Consider the following 22,606-nt stretch of genomic DNA (forward strand, 5'->3'; position numbering starts at 1 on the left):
CGTAAATGATGACAGAATATTCCTTTAAGCTGAACTAAATTATCAATGAACCAACTTGATGTTACCTGATTTCCGATTAGTGCATGTTTTCTTTGTAAATCTGCTTCTTTGAAAAAAATTAGCAATTTGTATAAAGCACTATAGAAATAAGTGACTTGGCTAGTACTGGCAAATAAAATCACATGGTTTCATAAATTGTATAATGGCATCATACATATTTTGTACTGTTTTACACAAGCATGCTTAAGGTAACACCCTAAATAAATGTGTTTTTACTTATCAGAATTCATGAAATTGTAAATTAAATGACCAAAATGTGAACAGATTCGCTGCATGTTGAACATCTGGGGAGTCATCATGTACCTGCGGCTGCCGTGGGTCACATCTCAAGCTGGACTTGGTGAGTCGATCCTAAATATTTACATCACTTGAAATCAATTAAAGGTTTAGCACACCCAAACAATGATAATAAACTCTGTTATTAATTGCTTCCTCTTGTGTTGTGACAATCCCCTAAAATCTTAGTACCTCTTCAGAACAGAAATTGTGCTATTTTAGATTAAATCTGAGAGCTCTCTCATCATCCATAGACAGCAAGACTTCAGAGATGCTTAAAGTCCAATAGAGGAACCAAAAGCACTTGACAAAACAGTCCATATGACTATAATCAAGCTCCAAAAACACTTTTATTCACAGTAAAACGGTGTAAAAATGATTTTGAAATAACCCAAAACAAAACTTTTTTGTACATTTACAACAGGCGACATAGCGCTTGTGTGTAGCTGCTGACTACAGTAAACATGCACCCTGACCATGTCGCAGAAGAGAGACAAAGGAAGTAACTTTTTGGTTGGCAAATGTTTTCCAATATTGGGCATCCACTGCATAAAACATATAATAATAATAATAATAATAATTCCTTACATTTATATAGCGCTTTTCTGGGCACTCAAAGCGCTTTACACAGTGGGGGGATTTCCTCATCCACCACCAGTGTGCAGCATCCACCTGGATGACGCGACGGCAGCCATTTTGCGCCAGACCAGACCACACACCACACACCACACACCAGCTGAATGATGAGTGATGAAGCCAATTGGAATATGGGGAGGGTTAGGAGGCCATGATGGACAAAGGCCAGTGGGCAGATTTGGCCTGGATGCCGGGGTTAAACCCCTACTCTTTTTTAAGGACATCCTGGGATTTTTAACGACCTCGGTTTAACGTCTCATCCGAAAGACGGCGCTCACTGAGCAGTATAGCGTCCCCGTCACTATACTGGGGCATTAGGACCCACACAGACCGCAGGTTGGGCGCCCCCAGCTGGCCTCACTAACACCACTTCCGGCAGCAACCTAGCTTTCCCATGTGGTCTCCCATCCAGGTACTGACCGGGCGCAGCCCTGCTTAGCTTCAGTGGGCGACCATGTGAGAGTTGCAGAGAGCTAGCTGCCGGCTGCATATGCTGGAATTGTTGGCGGTTCATTCCGCTGGGGTGATCTCTGAAATAGAGATTAAAGTGGAGAAAAAATGAATGAATGAACGATTAAAGGACTGCATTGATAATGCATTTGGTTCCTTTTCTGGACTTCTCTGAACATCTCAAGAGATTGCTGTATATGGCTGGCCACAGAACGATTTCATCAAAATCATATTAATTTGTGTTCTGATGTTATAAAATTGAGAGTAATTCACAACAGAAGTAAAGTTTTTTTGGTGAACTAACCTTTTAAAAGTCACTCGTCTCAATTATTTTTAATGATTCACTATGTTCTCAAGTAAAAAAAGAAACTAGGCATCATTTAAAATCATTTGACAGATTTCACCTTTCCGCTTGTAGTTCTGACATTCGTCATCATCTTCATGTCTGTCACCATCACGACGATCACGGCGACGTCGGTGTCTGCAATCTCCACCAATGGGAAAGTCTACTCTGGTCAGTGGCATCCTTTTCTCCTTTTACCTTAAGAAAGTTCAGTAAGTACCAAAAGTTTCAGCCTCATGCAAAAGTAATTTTAAGCACATAGAAAGCACATTAAACTAAAACATCACTAGTTTTAAATATTTTGTTAAAATAAAATGGTAAAATATTGATTACCTAATGTGGTAACACTTTATAATAACTACACACTATGAATCATTTATTAAGCATTAGCAAATAGTGAATTCATTATTTGTTAAGCATTAACTCTACATTAATAAACGTTAGTAAGCAGTTTATAACTGCAGCTACAAATGCTCTATTCTTGACTTATAAGCTCTTATATAATGTGCTTAATAATAGTATTTTCATACTTAGTTAACGATTTTTTTTTAATACTAAATTAAGTATCGCATTATTTACAAACTGTTTGTATTTAAGAGTAGTTGAGGGTTTTCAGGATCATTCAGAATGAGTTAGTAAATGGTTAATAAACTATTGAAATCAACATTTATGTGTCTTATTATTCAGGCATATACTAATAGTTAACTAATATGTTAATAAATGCTTTATTAACTCAAGTTCATGCAGTTTTGTCACCTAATCTAAAGTGAGGACTATTCATGCTTTATAAATCCCTTATAAATGACTATTAAAGGTTTAGAATGAAACGAACGATAATCTGTGCAATCTTTCTAAAAAGTAAAATTACTGTAAAGTTTAAACATTGCCAAATAACAGGAGTCTCAAAATACGACATAAAACTGGATAAAACAAAAACAATGTAATAATTAAACAATAAAATAAGATGTAATGTTTAAACTCTACAGTGATTTTATTTTAGATAAGCTTGCAAAGATTTTTTTTTTTCATTTGAAGTACAGTTTCATTTGTGTATCTTTAAATGAATAGAAATGAATAATGTCATTCTTCCTGTTTAGAATTTAACTGAACCTTTATTTGTCAATAATGTGTGAAAAATGTGATACTTAATTTAGTAATGAAAAATAAATCATTAACTAAGTATGAAAATACAATTATTAAACACATTATACAGTTGCTTATAAGTCAAGAATAGAGCATTTGTAGCTGCAGTTATAAACTACTTACTAACGCTTATTAATGCTAATAATTAACAGATAATAAGTTCACTATTTGTTAATGCTTAATAAATGATTTATAGTGTGTAGTTATTATAAAGTGTTACCAATAATGTTTTATCACAGTTCAGATCTATATCCATGGGGGAAAATAAGTATTGAACATGTCATGTTTTTGTTCTTTGAATAATATTTCTAAAGGAGCTGTTGACATTTTGGGAAATACACAACTGATACAAACATTAAAATAAAACAAAAAAATCTGGAAAATGACCTGTGTAATAACAAAAAAGAGAAAGTGTTAAACTATTGAAATGTGTTTAATACTTTGTATAAAAGGCTTTTTAATGATGGCAGCTTAAAGACGCCTCTCATATGGAGAATGAAGTAGTTTTATTTATTTTTTTCACAGACTTCAGTGTAAAATCGTTTATCAAATCTGAGCTTTATTCTATATTTTCTCTTGAATTGAAGTCAGGTGATTGGCTAGGCCATTCTACAGCTTGATTTTCTTTCTCTGAAAGCATCTGGGATGCTCCTTGGCTGTGTTTTGGATCATTGTCTTGCTGAAATGTCCACCCTGGTTTCATCCTCATCCTAATGATAATATAGATGTTGGACTGAAGAAGCTGATATCCATTTACACTGAGAAAGGGCAGAGGCTTGCTGATGAACCACTGAGAAATTTCAGCTGCTGTCTGTCTTTTTACACCTCCCTTTCTTCATGTGTTCAATACTTCTTTCCCTGTGTCATTTCATTTTCTTACACAACCTGAATGAACAACAAATGAGTTGTGTTTTCATTAAGTTGTTACCAACATACAGTGAAAATTTGAAGTCGACAGCACCTTTAGAAATATGTTTTCTGGGAAAAATGAAGTGTTCAATGTTTTTTTTCCCCACTAACTATACATACATAGATATGAACTCTGATACAAAATACTCATACAGTTATGCGAAAAAGTTGACACCCTAATGACATTTTTCATGTCAGGGGATCAAAATGGCCTGTCTCAAAACTTCTAACAAAACCTCAGAAAGACAACAATATATAACATTTTGACTTTTGGCCAGCGGAGAATTAAAATGGTCCTGCCCAACTGAGTCTGGTTCTCTCTAGGTTTTTTTTCTTCACTCCCAATAGGTGAAGTTTTTTTTCCCTCTCCGCTGTCGCCACTGGCTCGCATGGTTCAGGATTGGTAGAGCTACGCATCGATGAATTTGCTCTTCAGTGTTTGAACTCTCAGTAATGATTAAATCACACTGAACTGAGCTAAACTGAACTGAACTTAAACACTAAAAACTGAACTACCCTGATCCAGTTACTATGACCATTTATGTGAAGCTGCTTTCACACAATCTACATTGTAAAAGCGCTATACAAATAAAGCTGAATTGAATAGAATTGAATTGAACATTGACAAAATAAGTCTGGCACTGCTAATTAAATGCTATCTCTGATCCTCAGCAGACTTTTGAGCAGTTTGTTGAGAGCAGAGGTGTCCAAACTCAGTCCTGAAGGGCCGGTGTCCTGCATATTTGAGTTACAACCCCAATTAAACCCATCTTAAGCAGCTAATCAAGCTCTTTCTAGGTATACTAGAAACTTCCAGTGAGATGTAGATGATCCCAAGGTTTCCATAATCCTGGACCAGGCCGTATCCTGAACAGCTGCTGTGGTGATTGTGGAGGATTGGAGAGCATGAGACTGATTCCCGTGATGCTCCAGGGACAGACAAGTCTTCGCTGACGTCCGGTCTTCTCCAGCTTCTCCGGTGCCTAGACTGCAGCTCTGCACAAGACGTTTGGCCAGTGGAGAAATGGTGGTGCCCAACTGAGTCTGGTTTCTCTAGAACACAGGTGTCAAACTCCGTTCCAAAAGGGCCGCAGCTCTGCACAGTTTAGTTCCAACCCTAATTAAACACACCTGATCAAACTAAATGAGCCCTTCAGGCTTGTTTGAAACCTACAGGTAAGTGTGTTGGAGCAGGGTTGGAACTAAACTGTGCAGGGCTTCGGCCCTCCAGGGATTGATTTTGACACTCCTGCTCTAGAGGTTTTTTAATTCTTCACGTTCGCCAATTGGTGTAGTTTTTCCCTCACCGCTGGCTTGCATTGCTCGGGACCTGTAAAGTTGCGCATCAATGGATTTCTCTTCAGTGTTTGGACTCTCAGTATCAAATATTAAATCACACTGAACCGAGCTAAACTGAACAGTTTCAATTTACTATCAATCTTCTATGTGAAGCTGCTTTGACACAATCTACATTGTGAAAGCGCTATACAAATAAAGATGAACTGAAATGAATGTGCTGAAGGAAGTTGAAGCTAAACTATGCAGGACAGCGGCCCTCCAGGACAGAGTTTAGACACCCCTGGTCTAGAGCTTCAGCGTGTGCTAAAGCGAAGCCAATTGGTCAAAACAAGTACAAATAAATGTGTTCATCTGTAATCTTTTCTCCAGGTGGTACATACTTCATGATCTCTCGGAGTCTGGGTCCAGAGCTTGGAGCGCCCATCGGTTTGCTCTTTGCGTTTGCCTGTTCTATCGCCTGTGCTCTTCACACAGTAGGCTTTTCAGAAACTGTCAGAGATATGCTTAAAGTAAGACACACACACTTTTGTGGGAATCCCAGCAATAACTAGCTACTTGTTGGGGCAGATGAAATAAGTCATAACACAACTGCTTTCTCTTTCATCAGGACTTTAAATCTCAGATGGTGGACGATGTGAATGACGTGCGGATCATTGGGGCGATTACTGTCACCATCTGCCTCCTCATCACATTCGCTGGCATGGCATGGGAGGCGAAGGTACAGTCCTGATGCCGCTTATCATTTTCAAACAGGCTCATTGGAAATACATGGTTCAGCCTACATTTTCTTACAGTCATACATTGCACTGCAGTTTCTAACTAAAATGCATACTAGGCAGATAGTACAATATGACGCAAAGAACGTTTGTTCGTTTTAACACTAATGATATTTACATGGACATATTATTAACAAATAAAGCATTATTATTGCGCGGTTGTTTGCACAACGCCAAACAACTTTAAGCCATCTATGATTTGAAAATCAACTACATTTGCTTCACCAATCAATCTTCTCTGGCATGGTCAGTTTGCTTGGTAACTTACTTTGTAGTGTTGTACTTGTGCAGCAAGTTTTGGGAAGCATACTCCATAAAAAAATAAAAAAGTTGAAAGCTAGTGGTGTAACGGATCACAAATCTCACGGTTCGGACTACATTATGGTTTTTAGTCACGGATTGGACCATTTTTCGCATCAGCCAAAAAGGGGAGGAGACAAATGTTATTTGCTTTCCATTTATTACGGAAACAGCACAGCAAGACACTTTTGGTTTTAACAAACAAAACTTAGAATCTGTAATTTTATTTAAAATAAATTAAGAAATAATTTTATTATTAAAAATAAATTGTAAAATATTCTGTACTGTGAAAAATTCACTGTTACTACTATTGCTGATAACGCTTAAATATAGAAATTTAACATTATAATTTGCACAACGCATATATATTTTTACTCTCATCTTCAATTAATGATTCAGTTATTCACACATAAAACTTCATGTTTCATTGTTAGATGGATGATTTTTGAAGAATTATTCAGTGGCATATTTTTGATGGCAGGTTGTCAGTACCTATTGGTTAAATAATGTAATTGCTGCCTACAATTTTCATTTTTGAGCACATGATGGTGATTTTAATCTTTACAATACACATCAGTGGTTTGATCTAAACTATAAGCTGTTCTCCCTGAACTTCTGTGTTATTTGACTGTTAGTAACTTTATAATTAACTCAAAAGAAAAAAGGTTGAATCTCTTACTTGATTTTGTTTTTCAAACACGGATTTGAATGCAGCGATTCAAAGGATTAATACACATGTATTAATGTGTATTAATCCTTTACATACAATTAATCCTTGCATACAATTAATTATTGTATGCAAATCACCATTATTTATAATTTATGCTGCGTGGTGTTACGAACCCTAGTTTTTAAGGCTCGTCTAGGGAAGGGGTTAGCAACATAAAAGGACACAGAAACCAGAATTACAATTCTCTATTTATTTAGAGACCAGAAGATATGTGTCCTATCTAATTAAGGTGGCAACAGAAATATAAATCATTAATTAAACAAAAACCAAGTCAAAGCAATTGCTTTAACAAACAAACAAAAACATATATTATAAAGAAAATATTGATAGAAAACATAGATCAAAGAAACGGCACAACACCAGCATGGCTCCTCAGCAGCGGCTGCACAAGACACGCACAGAAGTTCGGACCTTCATCAGGGCAAGATACGGAAAGATTCTCAGCAAGTACGGGTCATACTCTCCAAAGAGAGACAAGATTGCGAGGATCAGTCAGACGCGCTGGAAATCAAGAGCCACCCCGACACACACTCAGTTTCCGCTTATAAAGGCGACAAGTTGAATTAGCGGCAGGTGCAAGGCGGAGCCAGCCTCAAAGAAAAGAAATTGCCATTAATAAAACAATCTCCACCACAACACAAAAATCACAAAAATAATAATAATGATAATAATAATAAAGAAGAAAGGCTAAATAAAGGATAAACCGTGACAGTGGGTGTTGAGATCCCGATCTATTAATGATTAAACGAGCAGCTAAACTGAATGCATTAATGCAGGCTAAACAAGCAGAGACAGAAAACACCTTCAATAACCTAAGAAACCCACCACATCCCGAATAACCCACCACAACTTCTTGTCATCGTTATATTTTACAGGAAAGCCTAAATGCTTTCATATACAGTTGAAGTCAGAATTATTAGCCCCCCTGAATTATTAGCGCCCCTGTTTATTTTTTCCACAATTTCTGTTTAATGGAGGGAAGATTGTTTCAGCACATTTCTAAGCATAATAGTTTTAATAACTCATTTCTAATAACTGATTTATTTTCTTTTTGTCATGATGACAGTAAAAAATATTTTACTTGATATTTTTCAAGACACTTCTATACAGCTTAAAGTGACATTTAAAAGGCTTAACTAGGTTAATGAGGTGAACTAGGCAGGTTTGGGTAATTAGGCAAGTTATTGTATGATGATGGTTTAAAGGGGCTAATAATATTGTCCCAAAAAAAGGTTTTTAAAAAAATTAAAAACTGATTTTATTTTAGCCAAAATAAAACAAATAAGACTTTCACCAGAAGAAAAAATATTATCAGACATACTGTGAAAAACTCCTTGCTCTGTTAAACATCATTTGGGAAATATTTAAAAAGAAAAAAATGTCAAAAGGGGGCTAATAATTCTGACTTCAACTGTATGTGATTTGAATGACGTGAGGGGCGATCTCTCTGCAATCGTTACAGATTTACGATTCATCTACAAGTAAAAAACAGAGGATTAATCCACGGGTCACGTGTGTTCCAAACCATGGGTTGTGATCCATGATCCGTTACATCCAAAAAGCAATGTAAAATCAAGGTAAAACTATGTGGTCGAGGTGCACTTTTCTTGTATGTTTGCTTTTAGTTTAGTTTAGTGGTTCATTAGGCGATCTGTAACTGCAACTGCTGCCTTTTCATGAATGTGTAAAGAAGTACAAACATATGCTACATATTCCATGCTCTAGTAGATTTGCCACCTGAAACGTGCACTAAAATGTACATGGAGCAATGTATTTTACGCATCGCAAAAATGTAGGCTGAGGCACATTTCAAAGGAGCCTGAGCCAAAAAAATGATTTTGAAACAATTTTAACTTATAAATTGCCAGTAAATTGAGACAAGCGATTAACACATAGCATTTCAAGCAATTTTTAAGTCTTCTCTCTTGAAAGATTTACACCAGTAATCTTTGTTTTTGCCCCACTACAGGCTCAGATCTTGTTCTTCATCGCCATCATACTCTCATTGCTAAATTATTTTGTGGGCACGGTCATTCCCCCCACCCAAGAGAAGGAGGCAGTGGGATTTTTTGGCTACCACTGTGAGTACACAATATGCTGCCCTAATTCAAGTGCACTTCTGCTTTGCTTTTTTGGTTTCAAACGAAGTTGTATCCTGATATTTGTAATTCTATAGATGTATTCAGCTGTTCTTGTGTAGTCCTTTGGTGGCAACGAGGCAGTTTTTTTAATGCATCCTTAACAATGATTTCAAAACAATTTGTTCTTACATGTATTTACAAAAACTGCTGTCTTGCATAAGCATGGCCAGTAGTAGTACCTGTAGAAATGTCCATGCTGATGTATATTTAAAATTTATCATGTGTATTAAGGTTGGGCGATGTTTGGCATCTTACGATGTCTAATGGGAAACATTGCGATGAACAATGGCATTGTCGTTGTAGGCGGTAAACTAACTTTTTATGAATAATTATTTAATTCATAATTAATTATAAATTAACTCATTCAGAGCTTATTAATTATTTGTGGCCTACCGTTTCCATTACCTGACCCGCATGGTCTATGTTTTACCCATAACCAAACCATAAATAAATAAAGATATGTTACACACAAATTACCACTTGCCAATCACTTTTTCTGCGGAACTCTGGCATGAATAGGTCTGTGTCTTTATAATGGCATCGGCAAACTTGGTTTGTAAAAAAGGTGTACATTCACCTATCTGGCAATCCCTTGGCTTTAGAATGAATGAAAATCGACAGCCACATGATTTGCGGTCAAGTTATCCACGCAAAAGAAGCGCAGACAACAAATGTATATGATCATTGCCAGTGTCATTATGCACAACTGAACCTCGCAGGAACCAACCAGCAGTTTCTGAGGTTTTCACTAAAATTACTAAGTACAAGCGTGAAAGCGAAAGATGGAAGCAGTGTGAAACATTACTTGACAGATTCAAAAGACTGAAGAGTCGTTAGAGACAATAGTAATTAAATATCACGTTTAACAACTATAGCGAGATGTGATCCAGTGCTACATCCTTGATAAGCGGTCCAGCGTGCGCTGCTCACACCTGGGGTTTTGTGCTCAAAGCACCCACTGACTGCCTGGAGCTCAGACGTGCGCAGAATGCCAGAGTGTGTTTGTGGTCATGTGATGTGTGTTTTCAGCAGTATAGCTTTTCAAACACGGTTTTAAAACTAAAACTATTAGTGTAAACGAAGCCTAAGTGTGTGTTTTTCGCGGTTGCTGCTGCGACAAAGCTAGGGCGGAGGATCACGATGCAGAGCCAGATGTCTATCAGCCATCAGCGATGGCATTGTCTATTGACCCAATGCTGGTGTGTATATGGATGATTATAGAATTGAAGGTACACTTTCCATCTACAAGATACTGTAAACCTTTTATATTTCTAAAACAAACTTTTTGAATAATAACACATACAAACAGCATTTGTTTCATACAAATTGTATCAAGTTGTCTTTAAAAATGATGTATGTATGTGTATTTAGGGACATTTTGTAAGAAACTTCCAGTCAAACTGGTTTGGTGAAGGACCAGCAAAACCTAACCACAGTTTTTGTCTTTCAGCTGATATTTTCGTATCAAATCTGCTGCCTTCCTTCCGAGGTCCAAGTGGAAGTTTCTTAGTGGTTTTTGCAATCTTCTTCCCTGCCTGCACAGGAATTCTCTCTGGTGTCAACATCTGTGGAGACCTCAAGGTAAGCTTACTGTTATACAGGAAGACTTTCTCTTAAAGTAAACTCAGCGTGCCTTTAAAATAATGAGTGTTTTCATGTTATTCCAGGATCCAACAGGTGGGATTCCTAAAGGGACCCTACTGTCAATTTTATGCACCACCCTGAGCTATTTGCTGATCGCTGCCACGTGTGGTAAGATTAGACTTTATTACGCAATAAAGTGGCAGTAAGTGATTTCTGGAAAACACCCCTAATATCTGAAATCAGTGAAACAAACATGTCTCCCACCAGTGATAGGAATAACGGTGCTATAAATAAACGGAATTACTAACAGCATTACTTTTCTCAGTATCGAGTAATCAATTGAATGAACGTTTCCCTTGTTACAATGTCGTTATCGTTACTAACAATGCACATTACTATAATTGAGTACACTCAATCGGTTTTCATGCGAGCAGTGTCTCTCTTAGCCATAGGACCTCTTTTTCTCTCGGGTGGGTGTGTGTGTTTGTGTTCGGGGTTGGGGCAGAACACATAACCAACCAGCGATGATGACTGACATGTCTGAGAATGTGATGATTGGCTTAGATCAGGGGTCTCAAACTCAATTTACCTGGGGGCCGCAGGAGGCAAAGTCTGGGTGAGGCTGGGCCGCATAAGGGATTTCACAAAAAAAAGTCCTCAAATGTCATTATTAACAGTTTTAATTATTTCTTCTGAACATGAAGTGTCCTGAACATTAATAGAACATTGAGTGAAGATTATGAACAGTTCTTCTGAACATGGCATCTTTTGCCTACTCCTTGCTGCCAGAGACTTGACAGCGCTTCTTCTCACAAATCTGAACCACATTTGGCTTTAGAGCGGAAGCAGTTGAGACCAAGTGTGCCGCAAGCCTGCGTTTGAGTGAAGGTCTCGGCCGTTAGATCGCCCCCTGGGGGCTGGCTGCAGTACAAGTCATAAAGCCCGCCTCCTCCGTGTTAATGAAGGAGACTTGAGCCCAAATAAAAAAATGTATTACACTTGCAATAAAATGTCCCGAAAGATGGTTCTGGTCGATTGAGGCACTGGTTATTGTGCTGAAATAGGTGCAGATATTCATTTTTTAAACAGTTTGTTTTTAGCAGTAATTTAATGCTGGGCGTGTCATCGTGATTGACAGTTTCTCAAAGCAGACCGTCTGAGCTTCGGCAGAATGTTATTTTTCGATTTCTGTGTTATTTTACCATGACAAAATGAGTTCAGCAGTAAACTATAGTTTCTGACATACATGATCTGGTGGTACACTGTTTATTCGCTAAGGTCAGGGCTTTTTTCGGGCGTTATTAGTTTGCTGATACACGCCTAACCACCCAGATAGCAAAATACACTCGGGCCAGTTCCAGCTAGATTCTCGCCTGCCGGAGACTTACCCCTCAGAGCTCAGACTGACTACCTCTGCTGGACCTACTCCGGATGCCTGGACTCACTGCTTGATTCCAGCCCGAGTCAATCGAGCCAGATGCGGCGGCCGAGCGAGCCGGCGCTGCCGCATGTGAGCCGGAATCAGCCCGCGACGCCACGAGTAGGATATGTGCGCTGCGGCTCGGAGCTGGCGGGATTAAATATATAAAACCCTCATATTTGTTAACGTTATTACATCCATTTGTGTTGATATGACAGCAAACGCATGCTAAGAAGTTTGGGGGGGCGTGGTTGATTTTACATAAAGCGTTTGGTTGGAAGCTCAACTCCGCTCATTTTCGCGGCTCCTCCTCTGGCTCCATCAGACAATCCTTCTGCGCATGTCAAGGCTCCAATTTCAGCAGTCTTTTGCGACAGTTTGTTCCCGTCAAGCAGGCGTTTTGCCCTCAAGGCGTTCAATGGGAAAAGGGGCTGTCGCGTCGTCCATATTTTTTACAGTCATTGGTTGAGACCCTCAATATGGCTTGAAGATGATCATCATTAAGTCTAGACCTGTACTTTGACTTATTGAAGTTCAAGGTAGAGAATAACTTCTCACACACTTCTCACACACTCAAAACTTCCATTCCCTCACCTAAAAAAACGGCATATATATGTATAAATAAAACACCCCCACCCCACTCCAGTCACATCAGTCTGTACCAGTCTGTATCTACCTATAATATATATAAGATGCAGGCTGTAGCTAGGTAGGTGGCAGGCTGCAGATGGGTAGCTAAGTGGCAGGCAGGGGCGGGAACAGCTTACCTTGGTTCTGGCCGGCGCGAGTTCTCTCCTAACACTTCCCGCCCGTCACAGCGTCTAACAAAGGGGCGGAGTGCGTGGTGACGTCACCGGCATCCCCGCCTCCTTGTTTACACGGCGGGTGGGGAATGCCAGTGACCGCTGTGTATGGATAGAATCAGCGGAGCGGGGAGCGCTCTCTCTCCCCGCTCCGCTGATTCTGTCAGTGTACAGCGGTCGGCGCGGGCCACAAAATATTGCACTGAGGGCCGCAAATGGCGCACGGGCAGCGAGTTTGAGACCCCTGGCTTAGATAGAGTACATTTCCATCAATTGCCAATCAGAGTAGTGCGGGCATTGACACACAAGCACACACACAATCAGCGGCAAATACTAACAACCAGAGGTGAGAACGATGGCAAATCCAAAAAGTTCAAAAGTGATGTTGGCAAACTGGAAATATAAGCACTACTTCCCTCGTTGAGGTGAAAGGAAGGAAAGTTTATGTACTGTGCAACTTATGCCCAGGAAAATAAAAAGAGTCTTTCTGCGTTGGTGACAAGTAATTAAAATCTAATAAAGCACCTCACAGCTTCACATGCATCAAAGCAAATAAGACTTAATTTTTCTCCAGCACAGAAAAACATTATTTCAGTGCTTGGTCCAATGGGGTATATGCCGAAGCATGCTAATAGGACTTTTAATTTGCCATCTACCTGGGTTAAGCGCTTCCAGCGAATTGAATGCCAACGCAAAATCCGGTGCGATTAAGGTCCGTTTTCTTTGAAAATCTGCGATCTCCACTGGCTGAGTGATATCTGATTTAAAGCGGGTCTGAGATTGTACAAGAAGCACTGCATTACATTACATTTCCCCCGCCATATCTTTATAATATGAGCATTTATTTTGCCCCAGTATATTCAATGGAGCTTCTGCGTTAGCCTGCCGATTCTGACGGGCGCGTGCAAGTAAACAGCTTTTTGTCTCGTTTTACCCTTGAACAACTAAGGAAATGCTAAAGTTTATTTAACTGAATGTATTTTAATGACATTACAACATCAATGCTGTATAAGGAACCGTATAAAATGAGAAAAAGTTCACAATAACAGCTCGCCGGAAGTGTATCAGCATGGGAACGGCACTAGCTCGGCATATACCCTATTCACTTCTCAACTGTGTTTTTCAAAAATCACTTCCTGCACCTCTAAGTATGCTTATTATAAGGTAAAAGACTTATTAAAGCAATATCCTCTCCTCTCCATCAGCTGCCACTGTGGTAAGAGATGCGTCTGGGAATAAAAATGATAGTTTAGCCATATCAAATTACACAATCCACTGCAGCGGTCTGGGCTGTAAATATGGCTGGAATTTTGACAGCTGTGAACAATACCGAAACTGTACACAAGGACTGGCAAACAACCTCCGGGTGAGCACATCTACCATGTTGATGAATCAGTAACTCAGATATACATTTATTTTCATTTGAGCATTAAGACAAAGAACATAATGCATTGCATACTCTGTTCTGGAGGGCCGGCGTCCTGCAGATTTTAGCTCCAACTTGCCTCAAAACACCTGCAAGGATGTTTCTAGCTTGATTAGCTAGCCCGGGTGTGTCTGGTTGGGGTTGGAACTAAACTTTGCAGGACACCGGCCATCCAGGACTGTGTTTGGACATGCCTGCACTACAGTATCCAGTGTTATTTTAGTATTATTTATAGCTGTGGTGAAAAATAGAAATGATTCTGCATCGATTCGGCAACTTTCCAGAATTGTGATTCTGTCTGGAATGGATTCTGAGCTTAGTCTTTACCAACAGAAAGCACAGTATGTTTAATAAACAGCCATACGCTGCCTGATTTTACATCTTGCACATACAATAACCCTGATAATGTTGAACTGTGTTTACAATATGTCATTCTCATGACATAAAAGCTGAGGTGCAAGTACACGATTCTTGAACTCACAATTGCTCTTCTTCTGCCTTCTGTTGGTATGAGGTCGATGTACTGGTTCATTGTGGTAAAGAAGTAGCTGAGCCGAAAGGCAAAACTCTCGATTTACCAGTCAATCTACGCTCCTACTCTAACCTATAATCATGAGCTTTGGGTTATGACTTTGAATGGTTCGCTCAGATACTCTTTGCAGCCGAGCAAGCTGGACACACAAGTAACCACGTCATGTAGTACTGGATCATTTGTAGTGGTATTTCCACCAAAGGATGCTCTGGTCCCTTAGCTCTGCCCTTCATAAAAACCCTGTTGGTAACTTTAAGTAGGTTAGGGTTAGGGTATGGAAGACCACATCAGTGATTGTGCTGTTCGATAAGGCCAGACTCATTTATTCATTCTTTCATTTATTCATCTTCTGCCGTTTTTCGGGGGCTGGGTCATGGAGCAGCAGTCTTAGGAGAGAACCCCAGACTTCCCTCTCCCCAGACACTACCTCCAGCCCTTCCGGGAAGATCCCGAGGTGTTCCCAGGCCAGCCGAGAGACTTAGTTCCTCCAGCGTAACCTGGGTCTTTCCCGAGGCCTCCTCCCAGTAGGAAGGCATCCGAAACAGATGCCCGAGCCACCTCAGCAGACGTCTCTCGATGAGGAGGAGCTGCAGCTGTACTTCGAGGTCTTCCCGGATGTCAGAGCTCTTCACCCTATCCATAAGCGTGTGCCCTGACACCCTTCTAAGGAAACTCATTTCGCCCGCTTGTATCCGAGATTTAGTCCTCTCGGTCAGGACACAAAGCTCATTTAACGTGTTCAACATTAAATGGATTCTAATTTAAAGGAATAGATCTAATTTAAAGTAATCAATCTGCTGCGCAAGTGTCAAAATTTGCTGCACAATTTCATCGATTACCTCCATTTTTCAAAACTGTAAACCCGTCGACTGGGATTAACGTTTCCTCTTAATAAATACATGCCCAATAAAATAGCCCCTCCACTGTCATTTGATTGACATGTTTTAGTGTACATGTAACGGAGGCCATGCTAGTAAGTGCTGTGCAGGTAAACCTCACTCCTCTGACCTGTAAAGTTTCTCTAGCAACAAATGCTAGAGACTATGGTCTTTAGCCTTCTTGTTAGAGCAACCAACTCCCATGTGGGGAAGGTCGCAGGTACGATCCCAGCTCAGAGCCGGTTGGGTGGTGTAGGTCCGGCAGGGTTACATACACATCGGAAATTTAAATGCAAAAGAATTTGCAATTCCATTAGAGTTTTGACAGGTTACATGCACAACACAAATAAAAAGAAATAAATGAAACTATTAATATTGCTATTAAGATATGTCAGTCTCATAGCTTGTAAGACATTAGCGGAAATGCAAAACGCAAATGCAAACAGTAATGCGGGATTTGCAATTGCATTTGGATTATGACACAATTTATGCATCCTTATGTAACCCCGCCGGTCCTACACCACCCAACCCGCTCCAAGCTTGTATCGAACCGACGATCTTCCACATGGGAGTCGGTTGCTCTAACAAGGAGGCTAAAGACCATGGCCTCTAGCGTCTGTCGCTAGAGCACCTTTAGAGGTCAGAGGAGTGAGGTTTACCTCCACTTACTAGCTGGCCTCAGTTACACACATATGGAAAATGTAATTGCAAATCCTATCTGCAATTGCATTTGAAAATTGTTTGGGATATACTTCCATAGAAAACTAGCTTTGAGAGCAATTTGGCAGTGAAAATTTGCATACCGTGCCACCTGATGTTAAAAAGCTGAGCTGAACCTGGTAAAAACTAAACTCAGAATTAATTCCAGAGAGAATCATTTCGGAAATTCAAGCAGGCTTATCTCACCGTGCAAACTTACTGACTACTTATTTATTTGTATCAGATTCTTACCGTTGTGTCAGGATGGGGCATTCTGATCACTATTGGGACCTTTGCTGCAACCTTGTCATCAGCGCTGGGCTTCCTGGTGTCCGCCCCCAAAGTTTTCCAGGTAGACATTATTTGACTACTCAGTTGTTGGTTTAGCATGCATTCAGTTCTTACATTTCTCCGTGCCTTTTTCCAGTTATTGTGTAAGGACAAGATTTACCCATACATTGGCTTCTTCGGAAAAGGTTATGGGAAAAACAAGGAGCCTCTTCGTGCTTACGTTCTCACGTTTATCATTGCCATGTGTTTCATCCTCATCGGTGAGCAGTGGATTTCCCCCAGATCAATAACTGTTCCTCTCTGGGGATGTTTTAACATGTGATGTTGATATTTTCAGGTAATTTGAACACAATCGCTCCTCTGATCTCCAACTTCTTCCTCGCTTCTTACGGCCTTATTAACTTCAGCTGTTTCCATGCCTCTATCACCAAATCACCTGGTGAGAACATCATCAATTTTGCATTGAATTATGAATATTGAAGACTTTATATACATTTTTATTTAACAAACCTTACCAAATTTACCTGCAAGTATAACATTTTCCAAATGTGTGGGTCAAAAGTAACCCAACAACATATGCTAGATTTACTGGCTTACGTTTGTCTATATTTTATTTACCAGACTATAACCTTTATTTGTTATCTGCTAACATATTTTTAACTTTCTGCCAAAAAACAAACAAAAAATCTTTTAAATTTTTGGCACTTCCAGGAATTGTTGGTGGGGTGAGTGCAGTTGTATCGGTTAAATTCAGTTCATTTTTATTTCTATAGCGCTTTTACAATGTAGATTGTGTTATAGCAGCTTCACACAGAAGTTGTAGTAAACTGCAATTGAAACTGATAGTCCAGTTTTCAGAATTGAAGTTCAGTTTAGTTCAGTTCAGTGTGGTTTAATTTTCACTGCTGAAAGCAAAGCGACTTCATTTAATTACTACAATTATTACAAAAGTATACAACTAGTATGAGTTCACTTGCAGTACAAATGAAAAATGTCACTGTAGATTAGTTGATTACTCTTATAGTAGACTTATGTGAACTAATTTAGTCCCTAGAGTTATTACACTATGAAGAGTTTGGCTGCAAAACTCGATAAACCATGTCATTTTTTGACATTTGGATTTTATTATTGGAAATCGCTGTTCAGATGTACCTTAATCTATGTGTGAATTGCTGCCATTAATAACATTTAAGAATGTACATTTTAGGCCTACTACAAAATGTATTTTTTTCACAAAACGTGATATCCGCCAGACCAGTTTCTTTACAAAGTGCGATATAACGGATATAGAACGTTCAGGATGCTGCGCAAGCTCAACATCCCTTGGGGAGAGAGTCATCGCTGGTTAAGTGCCCTGAATTTGCTCGGTAATGAGATATTGTTTGGTCTGTGTCATGCCGACAAACTATTAGATGAAGATGTCGCCTTCAATTTCACAAAAATGTATAAAAAAGCAACAAAAGTGGACCAAGAAAATTCCTGTGTCTGTCAGTCTCCGCTGATGTCAAGAAGGTCAGGGGTTACAGTGAAAAACTGCCTTTTTTTCTGCACTCCTCCCCATCACAGGATACCTGTCTGCAAGGCTACATTTCTAAGTGTCCTTTGTAAGTTTATTCTTTAAATAATTTAATTAGAGGATGATCACTTGCACCAAAAGCTGTTGTGATGCGCGCCACTGTTTAAAACTTGTGCGCGCTCCCTTTTTCTCGTGTGAAATTGTGACTGGAAATGCAACTATAGCCACAGTGGCTGGTCAGGCCCTGATGATGATAATTATTATAATTATTATTACAGTAAAATAATTCATTAAATATGATGGGGAGAGGTGATCTTTTGTCGTGGATTCTGTGCAACCAAGGCAAGAACTGACACCGCGGCCTGAGGTTTGGTTTTCAGCAGCGGTGTAAAAGAGCCGCCCTCCACTCTTTCTGTAACAAGCTACAAGTCGTTTATCTAACTAACTTAATCTTACTTATCAAGCAAAACATTGATTCACTAGTTTTTCTTGATGGTATAACAGCAGTATAATGTAGCCTTAGAATATATAGCATTTAGCAATAAATAAATAAATAAATAAAATAAATAAATTCTAGCCAAAACTAACTCGGAATCGTATTATTATTAATCAATCTTTGTATATATTATTCCAAATATTTATGATGTATTGTTTTTTAAACCAATTTAAGATGTTTGACAATGTTAGGATGAATATTTTGCATTTTGCCAGGGTTTTTGACTTTTTTTATTAACTATTTTTGGACAAAGTTGAATAAAAAATGTCCTATATTTGAAAAATATTGTGTTCCTGGCCTTCACGGAGCTCAAGTAATAGTTTAATGTATAAACATTGTGAATGAACTTGATTGTTAATGTCTAAAATAATAAACAGACTCAGACTCAGAAATAATAATGTCAAATAAACAACATTTCTCCAAATATATACCTCGTTTTGCAACAAAACTCTTCAAATATACTACTAGTTCATAGATGATAATACTTGATGTATATTCAAAATATACTTTTAGGGTGCTTTCACACCTTCACTTTTGTTTCGGAACGTGTCTCGTTCGTTTGGCATATGTGAACAGGGCAATCGCGATCTGTTCCGCGCCAAAGTAATCGCTCCGAGATCGCTTGAGTGAGGTGGTCTCGGCTCGATTGAAACGAACCCTGGAGCGGTTCGATTACAGTGAGAAAGGGATCCGATCCGAGCGCGGTTATATGACAGTGTTTTATGGATATGTAATAGGCATACGGCTATATGAAGAGGGAATTATGAGTATGACGGGAAGTTTTGCGAGTCTCCGGATGCCCGCAAACGAGTGATGATCTCCCGGTAATCTCGCGTCTCCCTCCCGGTCCTCAAATAGGCATCGTCGCGCACCCTCCTCACCCCTCCCCACCGCATCTCTCCTCAGACACATCGCGCGCGCACCCTGTCAATCACCATCAAACCACCACCTCTCCTGACAGCTGAGCGGGACGCTGCAAAATAAACCCTGACACTCTGACCAATGTGAGGAGAGTTTACTCACACGTGACTTGTTTTAGCTCTTTTGGTCCGATTAGAAACTTTGCAGTGTGAAAGCGAACCGCTCCAAGAGCAAACTGAATCGATTTACAGGTGTGAAAGCACCCTTACATTACTTGAGTATACTTTCTTTGCGCAAGGGAAGTGATAAATTGCAGACAATCCAGAGCTGAAAGAAATGTTTCATTGAGATGTTGTCACAGGGCTTTAAAAAGGCTTGTTTTGTTCTGTTTTTGTGTCTGATGATCATTTCTCTTGCAGGTTGGCGACCACAGTACCGGTACTATTCTCCATGGCTGTCTCTGTTCTGCTGTTGCTTGTCGTTCACCCTCATGTTTTTGTTCACATGGTGGGCTGCTCTTGTCACTTTCAGTGTTGTTCTCTTCCTCATAGGTTATGTCAACTATAAAAAAACCTGTGAGTACCATGCTTTATCAGTTATCATTGTTTCAGTACATTTGTGTCTCTCATCTCGACTGCTCTTATGTGCAGATGTCAACTGGGGCTCGTCCTACCAAGCCGCTTTCTACAACATGGCTTTGAACTTCTCGATGAATCTGACTACTGTGCCGGATCATGTCAAAAACTTTAGGTAAGAATCATTACCAAACTGACCACCACAGATCATTAAAACACCAGTCGTTCATGAATAAACTCTCTCTCTCTCTCAGGCCTCAGTGTCTCGTTCTGTCAGGACCTCCAAACACCCGTCCTGCTCTGGTGGACTTTGTGGGCACTTTTACCAAAAATGTCAGCCTGATGATCTGTGGCAACATAACCATAGTAAGAGTTGTGACTGTCATAATCACCAAATTGTTTTTACCATTGAAAAAGCCTTTGTCACTTTTAAACAATGAAATGTTTCCTTACTCTTGCACTCAGGAGGGCGAGCAGTCTGATTTTCCTGAACACAGTTCTGATTTGGTGGTGGAATGGCTGACTAAGAGGAAAGTTCGTTCTTTCTACACAACTTTCGCTGCTGAAAGTCTGCAGGATGGCGCCCACAATCTCATGCTGGTAGGAGAACCTTTGGCTTCAGAATGGTTTCTTCTTCATAGCCATGTTTCCATCAAAAGATGCAAAATAAATGTTTGCGCAAAACTGGTAAAATAAGCTAAATTGGCTGTAGAATATGTGCGTGAATTAGAGTGTATGGGTGTTTCGCAGTGATGGGTTGCAGCTGGAAGGACATCTGCTGTGTGATGCTGCGTTTACACCAGACGCGGAACGCGCGTTAAGCGCGAGTGATTTACATGTTAAGTCAATGCAAACGCGCGAATAGACATCCTGCGGCGCGATACGCGCAAATGACGCGGGGCGAATTGAGCGTTTTGCGCGTTTGACACGCTTAATGAGCGTTTCGCGCGAATCTCTCAATTTCGAAAATCTGAACTTCAGCGTACATTCGCGCCGCAGTAACCAATCAGAAGCTTGCTCTTGTGGGGGCGTGATTGTGACGTAGAACCTGTTGTCGGTGTTCCGAGGGAAAACCTCCAGCCTTCACCGACAACAGTTCATCAAACTGGGCTTGGCTCAGTCAGAAGCACCGCTGAAAGCCTCCATCATCCAGGTTAAGTTTCTGGAGGAGTTTATGAGCTCACAGAGCTGGATGCACCTCTGAAAGAATGTAGTGGCCTCAGACACGACCCTAAACGTTTCGACGCTAATTTCAGTGTTTATAAAGCACATAAACACTGTTATTTTCTTCAGAAAATCAATGTTAGCCATTTAGCTATGAAGCTAGAGTCTTCGGGGCGAGCAGGAGCCCTGCCCATCACGCGAATCCGCGTCTGTTTTGAAGTGAATTTGACACGCGAATGAAGCGAGTAAACTCAAATGTTCATGCGGCAATTAACGCGCGAATATCGCGATTTATCAGTGCGTTCCGCGTCTGGTGTGAACACAGCATAAAACACATGCTGGATAAGTTGGCGGTTCATTCCATTGTGGCGACCCCAGATTAATAAAGAGACAAAGTCTAAAAGAAAATGAATAGAGAATGAATTTCTAAAATATAAACTCAGAAAATCAGAGTAATTGTTATTCAGATATGTAACAAAAAAATTCAAATTTTCTATTTATTTTAACCAAGGAAGTTTTTCTCTCTCTGAAACTGTAACTGCTTAAAAAAAAACAATTAAATATTTATTTAAATGTATGCCAATATATATGTATGAAATATGGTGTCACTAATTTGAAACGGTTTTGTTTTGATAAATATCTTGTTTAGAATATAAGTGTTATTTTTAAACAAAATTAAAAAAAATAAAGAGTTCAATTTCTGTTGTCCACGCATTGAGATTTATATATTTCTTAGCATTTAGTCAAGCAATTCATTTAGTTATGGAGTAACTATGTTGTGAGTATGAGTAACAACACTGTATCACTACAGGCTTCTGGTCTTGGGAAACTGAAGCCAAACACACTTGTTTTGGGATACAAGACAAACTGGCAGGAATGTAAACCGGAGAGTTTGCAGGACTACATCAACACCATTAAGTGAGCTCCTGTTTTTTGTTTGCAAACGGCAGTAAAACTGATGCACTTTTATCACTGAATTTTAAATGTTGTTGAACGATTCTCATTTAGTGATGCGTTTGATTCAAACTACGGTGTCGCACTTTTGAGAATGATGGATAAGCTGGACATTACAGATGATATGTACAGTGCAGGTATGTATGTATGTGTGTGTGTGTGTTTTGTACAGTGTGATGCCTAGGAAATGCATTGATGCTGCTATCTGAAGGTCGTGCGCACAGGGACAATTTTTGCTTACACTTATCGTCATTTTTTCTAGATGTTTTTCTGCATTCATACTCAAGCGATTTTCACTGGAGATGAGCATAGTGAACGTGCAAAATCGTTCGTGCATCAGAGTT

At 39.6% G+C, this 22,606-nt stretch overlaps 2 protein-coding genes and 3 long non-coding RNA genes across 9 annotated transcripts in view; 3 read left to right on the forward strand and 2 right to left on the reverse strand.

Moving 5' to 3' along the window:
* LOC147842925 (uncharacterized) overlaps positions 1 to 22,606 on the reverse strand; it is a 959,952-nt gene that overhangs the window by 826,352 nt on the left and 110,994 nt on the right. The gene's annotated exons all lie outside the window — the stretch shown is intronic.
* Positions 1 to 22,606, forward strand: part of si:ch211-225k7.4 — a 494,418-nt gene that overhangs the window by 166,098 nt on the left and 305,714 nt on the right.
* The window catches only part of si:dkey-88n24.3, a 285,177-nt gene that overhangs the window by 134,072 nt on the left and 128,499 nt on the right, over positions 1 to 22,606 (forward strand).
* Positions 1 to 22,606, reverse strand: part of LOC147842940 (uncharacterized) — an 84,181-nt gene that overhangs the window by 15,952 nt on the left and 45,623 nt on the right. For 3 of the 4 annotated variants that reach the window (XR_015495255.1, XR_015495254.1, XR_015495256.1), the window contains exons 15-17: positions 16,658 to 17,132; positions 1,827 to 1,963; positions 668 to 1,502 (exon numbers count right to left, since the gene is read on the reverse strand). This is a non-coding gene — a long non-coding RNA (uncharacterized LOC147842940). Of the gene's footprint in view, positions 1 to 667; positions 1,503 to 1,826; positions 1,964 to 16,657; positions 17,133 to 22,606 lie in introns of those variants that run through there. The other variant, XR_015495257.1, reaches the window with a different exon arrangement.
* Positions 1 to 22,606, forward strand: part of slc12a10.2 (solute carrier family 12 member 10, tandem duplicate 2) — a 46,207-nt gene that overhangs the window by 6,077 nt on the left and 17,524 nt on the right. For both annotated transcript variants that reach the window (XR_015494851.1, NM_001045001.1), the window contains 17 exon segments: positions 325 to 400; positions 1,841 to 1,936; positions 5,486 to 5,625; positions 5,724 to 5,834; positions 8,892 to 9,003; positions 10,514 to 10,644; positions 10,731 to 10,815; positions 14,076 to 14,236; positions 16,650 to 16,757; positions 16,833 to 16,956; positions 17,034 to 17,135; positions 19,989 to 20,144; positions 20,220 to 20,319; positions 20,399 to 20,510; positions 20,610 to 20,744; positions 22,120 to 22,226; positions 22,317 to 22,399. Coding sequence is in view for 1 of the 2 variants with exons in the window: in NM_001045001.1 (NP_001038466.1) it covers positions 325 to 400; positions 1,841 to 1,936; positions 5,486 to 5,625; positions 5,724 to 5,834; positions 8,892 to 9,003; positions 10,514 to 10,644; positions 10,731 to 10,815; positions 14,076 to 14,236; positions 16,650 to 16,757; positions 16,833 to 16,956; positions 17,034 to 17,135; positions 19,989 to 20,144; positions 20,220 to 20,319; positions 20,399 to 20,510; positions 20,610 to 20,744; positions 22,120 to 22,226; positions 22,317 to 22,399 (1,939 nt within the window). In the remaining variant the exon portion in view is untranslated.

Source organism: Danio rerio, chromosome 7 (genome assembly GCF_052040795.2).
Source record: "Danio rerio strain M-AB ecotype USA chromosome 7, GRCz13ab, whole genome shotgun sequence".
Classification (NCBI taxonomy): Eukaryota; Metazoa; Chordata; class Actinopteri; order Cypriniformes; family Danionidae; genus Danio; species Danio rerio.